Source organism: Salmo salar, chromosome ssa01 (genome assembly GCF_905237065.1).
Source record: "Salmo salar chromosome ssa01, Ssal_v3.1, whole genome shotgun sequence".
NCBI lineage: Eukaryota > Metazoa > Chordata > Actinopteri > Salmoniformes > Salmonidae > Salmo > Salmo salar.
The window spans coordinates 24,874,616-24,886,920 of NC_059442.1; the positions used below are offsets into that span (position 1 = coordinate 24,874,616).

At 43.9% G+C, this 12,305-nt stretch overlaps 1 protein-coding gene across 4 annotated transcripts in view; it reads left to right on the forward strand.

Moving 5' to 3' along the window:
* Nucleotides 1-12,305, forward strand: part of LOC106582172 (pleckstrin homology domain-containing family G member 3) — a 69,904-nt gene that overhangs the window by 1,422 nt on the left and 56,177 nt on the right. For all 4 annotated transcript variants that reach the window (XM_014165254.2, XM_014165021.2, XM_014165089.2 and 1 more), the window contains exon 2: nt 9,853-9,920. In XM_014165254.2, coding sequence (XP_014020729.2) covers nt 9,872-9,920 — 49 coding nt within the window. In that variant the 5' untranslated portion in view covers nt 9,853-9,871. The remainder of the gene's footprint in view (nt 1-9,852; nt 9,921-12,305) is intronic.

The following is a 12,305-nucleotide window of genomic DNA, read 5'->3' on the forward strand; positions in this document are numbered from 1 at the left end:
AGCTGAAATAAATGATCCCAGGATTTCCATACGCACAAAAAGCTTACATCCCTGTTAGTGAGCATTTCTCCTTTGCCAAGATAATCCATCCACCTGACAGGTGTGGCATATCATGAAGGTGATTAAACAGCATGATCATTACACAAGTTCACCTTGTGCTGGGGACAAAAGGCCAATCTAGAATGTATAGTTTTGTCACACAACACAATGCCACAGATGTCTCAAGTTGAGGGAACGTGCAATTGCCATGCTGACTGCAGGAATGTCCACCATAGCGTAGTTGAAAAAATAGTTTTGCCCTTTTTCTACACAATTTTGTGGTATCCAATTGGTAGTTAGTCTTGTCCCATTTCTACAACTCCCGTATGGACTCGGGAGAGGCAAAAGTCGAGAGCCGTGCGTCCTCCGAAACACAACTCAGCCTAGCCGCACTGCTTCTTGACGCAATGCCTGCTTAACCTGGAAGCCAGCGGCACCAATGTGTTGGAGAAAACACCTGGTGACCATGTCAGCGACCATTGCGCCCGGCCCGCCACAGGAGTTGCTAGTGCGCGATGGGACAAGATCATCCCTGCCGGCCAAACCCGGACGACGGGCCAATTGTGCGCCGCTCCATGGGTCTCTCAGTCGCGGCCAGCTGTGACAGAGCCTGGACTCTAACCAGGATCACTAGTGGCACAGCTAGCACTGCAGTGCCTCAGACCACTACACCACTCGGGAGGCCCGTCCACCATAGCTTTTGCCAGATAATTGAATGTTAATTTCTCTACCATAAGCTGCCTCCAGTGTTTTAGAGAATTTGCCAGTATGTCCAACTGGCCTCACAACTGCAGACCACATGTAACCACGCCAGCCCAGGACCCCCACATCCAGCTTCTTCACATGCAGGATCATTGGAGACCAGCCGCCCGGTTTTGGACTCTTCCTAGAGCTGACTGTCTGGCCGAACTGAGCAATGGGGGAGAAGTGCTTTGCTGATGTCAATGAACAATGAACACAATGGTATTTTAATCGATGCCAATTTGAATGCACAGCTATACCCTGACAAGATCCTAAGGTCCATTGTCGTGCCATTTGGTCCACCGCCATCACCTTGTTTCAGCATAATGCACGGTCCCATGTTGCAAAGATCTGTACACAATTCCTGGAGGATGAAAATGTCCCAATTCTTACATGGCCTGCACTCTCACCAGACATGTCACTCGTTGAGCATGTTTGGAATGCTCTGGATTGACATGTGATGGCAACTTCGCACAGCCATTGAAGAGTGCGACAACATTCCACAGGCCACAACCAAAAGCCTGATGAACTCTATCCGAAGGAGATGTGTCCCGCTGCATGAGGAAAATGGTGGTCACCATTTTTCAGTTCTTTTGTATCTGTGATGCATACCTGTGTTCCCAGTCATGTGAAGTCTGTAGATTAGGGCCTAATGTATTTCAGTTGACTGATTTTCCTTATGAACTGTAACAAAAAATATTTAATTTGTATATGTATGTGTTCAGTGTATTTCACAGCGGTTTAGATGGTACTAGCTAATTTAGTCACAAACTGAAATTAGGCTAACCTATTTGTTTTAGCAACCAGGAAATGGCGGTGTGATTTCTGCGTAGTGCAACTTTGAAACGGGTCTGAAATATTCCTACTATTGCTGGGTTGGTTGTGTATAACTTTGGGGCCAAACAAACTGGATTGGCTTAAATTGACATGTAAACTATATTGATTACCTTCGGAAAGTATTCAGACCCCTTCACTTTTTTTCTACGTTTTGTTACGTTACAGCCTTATTCTAAAATTGATGAGGATTGTTATAATTTAATCAATCTACACACAATACCCCAAAATGATAAAGCAAAAACAGGTTTTTAGAGTTTTTTTTTTTTGTGTGTGCAAAGGTATAAAAAAGAAACCTGAAATACCTTATGTAAGTATTCAGACCCTTTGCTATGAGATTCAGTTGAGCTCTGGTGCCTCCTGTGTCCATTGATCATCCTTGAGATTTTCTACAACTTGATTGGAGTACACCAGTGGTTAATTAAATTAATTGGACTTGATTTGAGAAGGCACACACCAGTCTATATAAGGTCTCGCAGTTGACAGTGCATGTCAGAGCAAAAACCAAGCCATGAGGTTGACGGATTTCTCCGTAGAGCTCCGAGACGACAGGATTGTGTCGAGGCACAGATCTGGGGAAGGGTACCAAAACATTTCTGCAGCATTTGAAGGTCCCCAAGAATACAGTGGCCTTCATCATTCTCAAATGGTGAAGTTTGTACTCTTCCTAGAGCTGACTGTCTGGCTGAACTGAGCAATGGGGGAGAAGGGCCAACCAAGAACCCCATGGTCACTCTGACAGGGCTCTGGAGTTCCTCTGTGGAGATTGAAGAACCTTCCAGAAGGGCAACCATCTCTGCAGCACTCCCCCAATCAGGCCTTTATGGTAGAGTGGCCAGATGGAAGCCAAACCTCAGTAAAAGGCACATGACAGGCCACTTGGAGTTTGCCAATAAGCACCTAAAGGACTCTGACCATGGAAAAACAAGATTCTCTGGTCTGATGAAACCAAGATTGAACTCTGGCCTGAATGCCAAGTGTCACGTCTGGAGGAAACCTGGAACCATCCCTACGGTAAGAATGAGGGTGGCAGCGTCATGCTGTAGGGATGTTTTTCAGTGGCCGGGACAGGGAGACTAGTCAGGATTGAGGGGGAAGGGGAACAGAGCAAAGTACAGAGATCCTTGATGAAAACCTGCTCAGGACCTCAGACTGGGTCAACAGTTCACCTTCCAACATGACAATGACCCTAAGCACACAGCCAAGACAATGCAGGAGTGACTTCGGGGCAAGTCTCAATGTCCTTGAGTGGCCCAGCCAGAGCCCGGACTTGAACCCAATCAAACATCTCTGGAGAGACCTAAAATGTTTTTATTTATCCTTTTTAACTAGGCAAGTCGGTTAAGAACAAATTCTTATTTACAATGACTGCCAAACCCGGACGACGGGCCAATTGTGCGCCACCCAAGGGGACTCCCAATCACAGCCGGATATGATACAGCTTGGATTTGAACCAGACTGTAGTGATGCAGTGCCAAAGACTGCTGCGCCACTCGGGAGCCCACTGTGCAGTGACACTCCCCATCCAACCTGCCAGAGCTCGAGATGATCCGCTGAAAAGGATGGGAGAAACTCCCCAAATACAGGTGCGCCAAGCTTGTAGCGTCATACTCGAGGCTGTAATCCCTGCCAAAGGTGCTTCAACAGAGTACTGAGTAAAGGGTTTGATTTTGTAAATTAGCAAATATTTCTTTTGCTTTGTCATTGAGGGGGGAAAACTAAAGCATTTTAGAATAAGGCTATCGCGTAACAATGTGGAAAAGGTCACGGCTGAATACTTTACGAACGCACTGTAAGGTTAACTTGTCAATAGCCAATGAAGGAGACGGCACGTTTCACTTAGGTATATTAATTGACCATTCTAAATCACCTTTTATAACTATGGGGGAAAATGTGCTTGCTTCTAGGGGGTGTAAATGTTTAAACGAAATTGGGATCGCTAATTCGGCTAGGATAAAAAAAAGAATTCTCCCACAATTTAAATCCCACTGCAGTTATCATAAATCAGATTCTTTGCCATGTTTGCCTAACTAGAAGATGGACTATAAAGGCACGGGGTAAGTTGAATTTGCGAGTCAGGCAAGACGACATTGAGAGATTACCAAGAAATGCCCATGGTTCTTTCTGCCTGCAGCCTCTCCCTCACGCCGGCTCACCTGCTCTTTCTCTTCGTTAATGATGCAAGTGTGTCTTCGGTCTGTTGCGTGTAGAATATCCTAGCCTTTTCATTGATTAGGCCCTGCTTTACTGAAGTTGTGAGATATAGCATTCCATTGTGAGATGCAGCTTTTGCTTACCGATAGATGGGCCTAGTGCACGGTTCTGACTCTCTGCCTGGTGGCCGACCTGCCTATACTGTGCCCTTCCGCTCTCTGTCCCTCACTAGCTCGATATGAAGGATGAAAGTGTTTGTTCTCGGAAGTGCAACAACTAATCAGTCTCCTCCCGTTCCAGAAATACTTAATCTCTTAGGAGTCTTTACACACAGAAATGGATGTCGACACCGGGAGTGAGACGTGGAACGAGCCAAATCTATTTGTCTACTCCACCACTACTTAATTGTCATTAACAGTTGGAAAAATGGCAGAGAAAGGCAAGTGATAGCAGTGAAGTCTTGTATGGAATACTTTGAGAAAGTGGTGAAATGCACGTTTTCCAGGTGGAATTGAGGTACAGTAATGGTAGTACGTGTGCATTACTTCACCATCTGAAAAATACACACTGAGAGCCAAACCATTTTTTTCTTATAGTTTTATCAGAATTCTTCCATTTGTCACATCACTACTTTCCACGATTGTGATATGTTTCACCCAGCTAACTTAAGATGAATGCACTAATGTAAGTCGCTCTGGATCAGAGCATCTGCTAAATGACTAAAATGTGTAAGTGCTGTGCCCACACATTGCCCGATCTTCGTGGGCGTTGAGGGACAGCTCTTTTATCTGCCCATCTCGGCAGCATGCTCTGAATCGTAATTACAAAGCTGCCCAAAGTGAAGAGTTCATATGTTAAATGTCTGAATCACAAGAGGTTGCGGAGATTCTATTCTAGAATGAGCTGGTTTAATTGAAGTTAAGTTGGAGTGTCTGGTTCATTGTCTTCTCCAATGAATGAAAGGCTGTTGGTTTCTTGTGGGCTATGTCAGGGACATAGTGCAGGAGTAATGTGAAGAAAGGGGACACTTGATCCAAAGTGTTTTATTGTGCCATTCTGCAATATGGCACGCTTCAAATTGAAATACTTCAGACTTTATGCACCATTGGGATTTTTCCATAGTGCTGACATCATCCACGTATTCCTATCACTATTTACTGGTTTAATGTCTATGGCTAAGAGAGGTCGACAAGATGGACATCCCTACCACTGGAAAACATTTGTCTGTCAGTCTATAGACCTCCTGGATGTCAGTCGGCTCAATTAGCTTTCTATTATTCACTTTCTGAATATAAACATCCTGACCGTGTCCTGTCTGAATGAGGACATCCCGGAGGCTTGTTTAGTATTCCCAGAATCCCTTGAGTCTTGTTGGGTAGACTGTTTGAGGACAAGAGAATGTTATGTGGTCTCTCGCTGACTGTGGGGTGGAGCAGCTTATATTCTACTACACTATTCTTAGCCTGCTCGCTATCTAATGCTTCATTGATTCATGTCACACCCAGAAGCAGTTCATTTGTTAAGTTAGCTGTTGCATGTAATGGGAAGCAGGCTTCTCTGCATGATTGGGCAGCTGAGTCAAGACGGGAATGACAAGGCACACATCTTATGCATATGCAGCAAGGAAATTGCTCTGATGCAGAGGTAGCAAAAAGTACAATCATTTCACCATCATTCAGCTGTTATTCACATTTACGTTATCTCTGATGGATATCTCCCCCAGGCCCTACTGAGTCAGTAAGGCATACCAAATGATTCCTTAGGGTTCATATGCAATATAATTATCTGTGGCACTCAATAGGAAATTCACTGGTTGGTAAATGTCACTTCCTTCCTGCGCTGTCTGTGCCCTCTGTGTGTAACCCTCTCCAGAGAGGGAAGATCTCAATTGCATACTCCTCTCTCCGAGTCTCTTTCTCAAAACCCATTGGCGGAGAAGGTCAGAGGGGAGGGACCTCTGGCTTTCTCATCCAATGGGTTTTGATTTGACTGCGAGGGGATGTGAAGAATATGCAATTGAGATCTTCCCAGAGTGTGGCTTGTCTCCCCAGAGGAGAGGTCTGAGCTTGTCTTACTACCCTCCATAGTCTGCCCTCTGTTAGTTCAAGGTTTCACTTCCCTCGTAACACTGGGAGCTGTCAGTGGTGAATGATATTCCCCAGATAGTAATCAAATCTCTCCCCAAGGAGCCGTTCAGTCAAGAATTCCAGGCTTTGGGTCTGAAGTACAGGGAGGACGGGGTCAGCCTTTTGTTATGGTTTGTGTACGTTTGGGGTGGAGCGTTGGACACAATGACCCAATTTGAATTTACCTTATCTCCCAATCTCTCTTCAACTGAGCACAGTCTATAATCTCATGGCAACATCTGCCTGTAACAACTGTTTGTCATTTGTTAGAAAAAGGTTCCTGTTGGAATTTAAACTCTGGCAGTCTGGATCAGGAAAAACCCTTGTTCCTGTGATCTTATGGGTTATCTGCTTCGCTGAAAGAGATATTACAGACTAAGTGATCTATTGCAGCTCTAACTTAACCACCTTCAGATTATCCATGGTGGCATCTGTGTCCACTTAGAGAACAAGGTCGAGATCTCCAGAAGGGAGGTTCAGGTTGCGGCTAACACACTTATCAGCTGTGGGAACAAATGCTCTCCATTTGTGTGTAAAGAAGGCTGGCTTCGGCACAAATGGCCAACTCCACAACTGTCAGCCTGGCTAGTGGTTACCTAAGGATTTCAAGGAAGTTTTGATTCTGACTTCAGTTTTCATAGCTCAGCAAACGTGATGATGGATAATGAGGTACGGAAGTTTAAAATGCCGTAAATCTGTAGGTTGGGGGTGATAAATTACTGTGCTGACCTTGTTCTTGCTAGAAGACCCTTTTATACATTTTCTTTTTCCGTTCAAGTGTGTTCTCTGATTTTGTTTTATTTAAATTATTTTGTGGATCTGTCATTTTAATGGAGGACTACCTTTTGAGCCCTTATTTCTTGTCTAGTCGCTCATTGACCAGTAAGGGTTCTGAGAGATTAGCAGTGGTGTAAAGTACTACTTAAGTCGTTTTTTTGGGTGTCTGTACTTTACTATTTATATTTTTGACAACTTTTACTTCACTATATTCCTGGAGAGAATATTGTACTTTTTACTCCATACATTTTCCCTGACAACCAAAAGTACTCGTTACATTTTGAATTCTTAGCAGGACAGGAACATGGTCAAATTCACGCACTTATCAAGAGAACACGTGGCTATCCCTACTGCCTCTGACCTGGTTGACTCACTAAACACAAATGCATATTTTGGAAATTATCTAAGTGTTGGAGTGTGAACCTGGCTCTCTAAATTTTAAAAACAAGAAAATGGTGCCATCTGCTTTGCTTAATATAAGGAATTAAGTGATTTATACATTTACTTAAGTATATTTAAAGCCAAATACTTTCACTCAAGTAGTATTTTACTGGTTGACTTTTACTTGAGTAACTTTCTATTAAGGTATCTATACTTTAACTCAAGTATGACAATAGGGTACTTTTTCCACCACTGGAGATTTAGTGTGCTCGTTCTGCTGGTATAGCTCTGAGGTCATAGTTCCAGACCTGTCTGAAGTGGACTTGCTCAGTGCACTGGGGGAGGAGTTCAAAGTCTTGTGTTAGACATGAACAATCTTGGTGAAGTCCTCCACTTCAAAATCAATTGGCTGTACTTGGTCAAAGGGTATTTTTTGAAGAGGCTTGAAGCTTTAGCAACCTTTTTTGACTAATTACAGCCTTTCATTCACTGCAATGCAATGATTTCTAGATGTAGCACCTGTTACCTAATTTGATAGCTGGCTGTAACACAGCATGTAAATTGATTTATATTTCTTCGACTCATGTTTTTATAGTTCAGACACCCCAGTAGGATTGACATGTTTGCCTGCCGATAGTACTTAGCACCTCTGAACGTTGTTGGCAGTCACACTTTTCTGTTCACACAGCAAAGAACTTAATCTCGTCAGCCTTGTTAAAATATTCCAAACCATAAGGTGGCAGTAGCGTTGTTTGGCAATGCATGTCTGTGTGTTGCTTAATTTATGGTCTAGATTCCAATGTTAGCTAGCTGCGCCAATGTTGCTATTTTGTAGAAAGTCCTTGTTGATACTAGCCAGATGGCCATGCCTAGATAACTACCTAGTAAGATGACAAACATTTAATTCATTCTCTATAATCCCCCAATGCCAGTTTATAACCAATTGTTTAGCTAGCTAACATTAGCATGTTCACTAGCTAGCACAACAGCCTAGCGTCCTTAACTAGTTAATTCCACAGCTAACACAGGCTGCTGTTTCATGGCAACGAATCTGTTGTGATCTAATTGACTGTCAATACTGACTACAGTGGTTAGCTAGCTTGAAGTATTTCGTTTTGTGCACTAAGCTAGCTACCATCCCAAAGTCTACGTTGCATATAAAGTGTAACTGGCTCATGACATTTAACCGTGGATGTAGAAAATGGCAGAATATATAAAACAAATTCTGTCACTCCTGATGGCTCCCCCACGTGGGGGTTTGTTCTCTGATTGGCTCAAAGTTGTTATTGGCCACTGAGTATTTCGATTCTACAAGTAGAAATGGCAGGTTCGTCGCTACCTGGTCGGCACTTGGCAGGTAACGCTTTTTTTGTTCTAGCCAGAGAAAGAACAGCCTCTCACTATGATGAGTATCTATCGTCAGTGAGATTCTGTGTTTCATGCTTTAGAACCAATAAAAATGCCTCTGATGCATGGTTCCCAGGCCCCATGGTGTTAATACACAACCAACTCCACAGCTGCAGGAGCACTGCTTGCTGTTAAACCAATGATCATAATGTGTTGAGCAGGGCTCTTGTTTTCACCCAGCGTTCCTGTGCAACTTAATTGACAAACCTTGTGTGGCAGTGGGCTTGGCTTGGCCTCAGCCAGCCAGCCTGTCAGCTCGTAGCAATGGCCACAGATTGCACTCGGGAACAATGCCCGACACTAATCCCTGAAGAATTCCTTCCTCTCTGATCTAGCTGTGTGAAGAATGCAACTGAAAGATGGAGGCTCGCTAAAAATCACAGGAGATGAGTTCTCAGGCCCAGTCATCACTATTAATTTAATTTTGAGGGAGAGAAGCAGTGATGTGGGGAAACTGGCAGGGAGGCTGGGCCTTGAGGTGACACACATCATTAAGACCAAAGTACTCTGGCATGAGGGCCAACCTAACTGCAGGCCACTGTTTGAACTCCCCGACCTGTCAACATGTGAAGCCTATGAAAAATGATGCCTCAGCTTTTGATTCAATTAAGCCCTTGTTGATTTGAATTGGAAACTATTATAGAAGAGGGTAGCTAGCTATGGCATTTGTGTGGATTGTGGTAGTTTGGTTACTGTAAGGCCTCAGTTTGACAGGATTTCACCATTACTTTCACACACTCTTCAGGTGGCTGCAGAATTCCATTGTCTCATCCCAGCTAGGACCCTGTAGCTCTGTCATGTCACTGCCGCAGACTTCCAGTCACTGATCTGGTATAAACTCAGTCCTGAGATTACAACATATCTACACAGGCCTATGGCGCTCCATATGTCGGAGAGTGGCTGGTGCGAGCTAACGCAGACTAACCATGCAGTCATCAGTGGAATGGGAGGAATTTCTCAAATGCTGATAAGAATCCAGCTAGTTTCCATCACTCATGCATAAGCTTAGAGGAGTGGGGAATGTATGAGTTCCTTTAGCATCGTCTAGAATGTAGGCACAGAAGATGGTGTGACATGCACATTTTAATAATACAAGGTAAATGTGTTCACTGGGGAAGCTGAGCAATGGGAGAAGGAGAGGTTTAAAGCTGTGATGAAGCTAGATGTTCATCTGCTGGGAGATGCAGGTACTGCAGCTCAGTACTGTACAGAATCTAGATTGAGTTGACTGACAACAGGGCATCACAACGTTGGCCATACCGCAGCGGAACGTGTGTTTTGTCCTCTTGCTGTCTTCAGCAGATTTGCATTATTATGTGAAGGCTTATGTATTGTTGATTGTACTACAATGAGTTGACTTGAGACTGACCCTATTTTTATGTTGTCTTGGCAGGTCCTGAGGCCTGAGTGCCATGCCAGAGGAGTCCCACAGTGCTCTCCATAAGGGCCCAATGGGGGAAGGTAAGACCAGCCCTTTTAACATCTTATTGACTTTATGTAGTTAGTCGGACAGTAGGCTATATGCTGTGTGATCTGAATTCTCCGATGCACTGGTAAACGATGATCACTTGGTAGTCTACAGCTGAAAGTCCATTACTAACCTCTGACTTGATTTTTGCAGTAATGTTTGTTTGGTGTCCTACAGTCACATCGGCAAACTAATGTAACAGTGATGGGTTATTCTAATGTACAGGTTATTTGCCTTCAGCCAGAGTCCTGCATTGGTAAGTGGAAAAGGGCTGGCAACTGCAGAATAAAAAACATCTGGAAAAGCAGAGCTCAAACTCATGAATTCCTTGCCCACAGTCACAGAGCTGGCCTGGCAGAAAAACTTTGATTCTGGAGCTAGACTGCCCCTTCTGCATTGCTCAGACCCTTTTAATGTGCAAACCCAAACAAAGATCAGGATGTGTCTGACTCTAAAACCGTTCCTATGCTTTACCTGGCCAGTGTAACTGACCTGCATGGTGGGGGGGTGCTTCCTTAAGTTATACTGAACAAAATAGAAAAGCCACATGTAAAGTGTTGGTTTCATGAGCTGAAATAAAATATCCCAGAAATGTTCTATATGCACAAAAAGCTTGTTTCTCTCAAATGTCGTGCACAAATTTGTTTACATCCCTGTTAGGGAGCATTTCTCCTTTGCCAAGGTAATCATCCACCTGACAGGTGTGGCGTATCAAGAAGTTGATTAAACAGCATGATCATTACACAGGTGCACCTTGTGCTGGGGACAATAAAAGGCCACTAAAATGTGCAGTTTTGTCATAACACTGCCACAGATGTCGGAGGTTTTGAAGGAGTGTAATTGGCATGCTGACTGCAGGAATGTTCAACAGAGAATTGTTAATTTCTCTACCGTAAGCTGCCTCCAACATCGTTTCAGAGAATTTAGCAGCATGTCCAACCGGCCTCACAACCTCAGACCACATGTAACCACAACAGCCCAGGACCTCGACATTCGGCTTTTTCACCTGCGGGATCGTCTAAAGAGGGGGTTTGCTGATGAGTTTCTGTTAGTAATAAAGCGCTTTTGTGTGGAGGAACTCTGATTGGTTGGGCCTGGCTCCCCAGTGGGTGGGCCTATGCCCACCCATGGCTGTGCCCCTGCCCCAGTCATGTGAATTCCATAGATTTGAAGCCTAATGAATTTATTTCAATTGACTGACTTCCTCGGTAAAATCTTTGAAAGTGTTGTGTTTTTGTTAAGTATGCATTTCTTCGCAAATAATATTTAATAAGAACTCTACACAGTGCTCCTTTGTGCCTGTGTCCACATTGTCCCCCCTCCCCCCCCCAACCTCTCTTCTCCACTGAACACATTTGGCGCTGAGCTTCCACTCTGGCTGAAGAATGCCAATGTGTCAATGGCTCCCTTTTCCCTCTCCACCCGTCCTTTAGCCACCACCACGGCCAAAAGAGGCCAGTGGCTTGGAGGGGGGGACGTGTGCCGTCCTCATGAGTTGTCTCATTTCCTCTGACTGTATAGCTCAGGCTGTATTCAGGTGCCTTTAGCAATTGAAGCCTCAAACAAATCTCCCAACTGTTTTCACCCTCAAATTGAAGTTAAACTAACATTTTGTGGCTTATTTGAACTAACGCGTGAACCCAGAGGAGTTAAAGAAACACGTTGTCAACATTTATCCAGCCACAGGAGACAAATTAACGGGCAGCTGGGAATGTTGTCTTTCTGAGGTAATTGGTCGAAGTGAAGTACCAAGAGGAATGTGTGAAAGGAAGATCCCACTCTGTGTGAAAGTAAACAAAACTATGACGCTGTCGTGACTTTCCAGCTCAAATGCATCAATGGGGTTAAAAGACCCAAAGGTTTATGAAGTGACCACTCAGCTGAAAGAAAAGCCAGGGGATTTGTTTTACTGCCAACAGCGTTACAATAACATCAGACACGGCTAACATGGGACAGGTCTTGTCTACCTATGGCTGTCATGAAGTCAAATAGTCTGGCACTGCTCCAAGAGGGCTTTATTTCATTTGATGTATCAGCTGAAATTTTTATTTTTATAAAGACATGTACAAAAAGTATTCTAAAATAAGCAGGCTGTGATAGATTAGTACCCCCTAGAGTCATTTAATCAAAATGACTGTTGGTTGAATAATAGAGGAAGTAAATCCTTACTCTGGTTTTATGTTCTGTTTTTTTGATAAATGTTGCATCTAGGAGTCCATTCATGCAAACTCCTTGACTTCTAAAAAAATAAAATAATAATAACTTAGTCAATGTCCGTGCTGTAGGAAAGCTAATGTACAGCTGTGTGAAACTGTTGCTGAAACGTGGCTGAAGCCAGTACCAACAAACCTCGGGACCAGGGTGCCAAAGATCAGAGC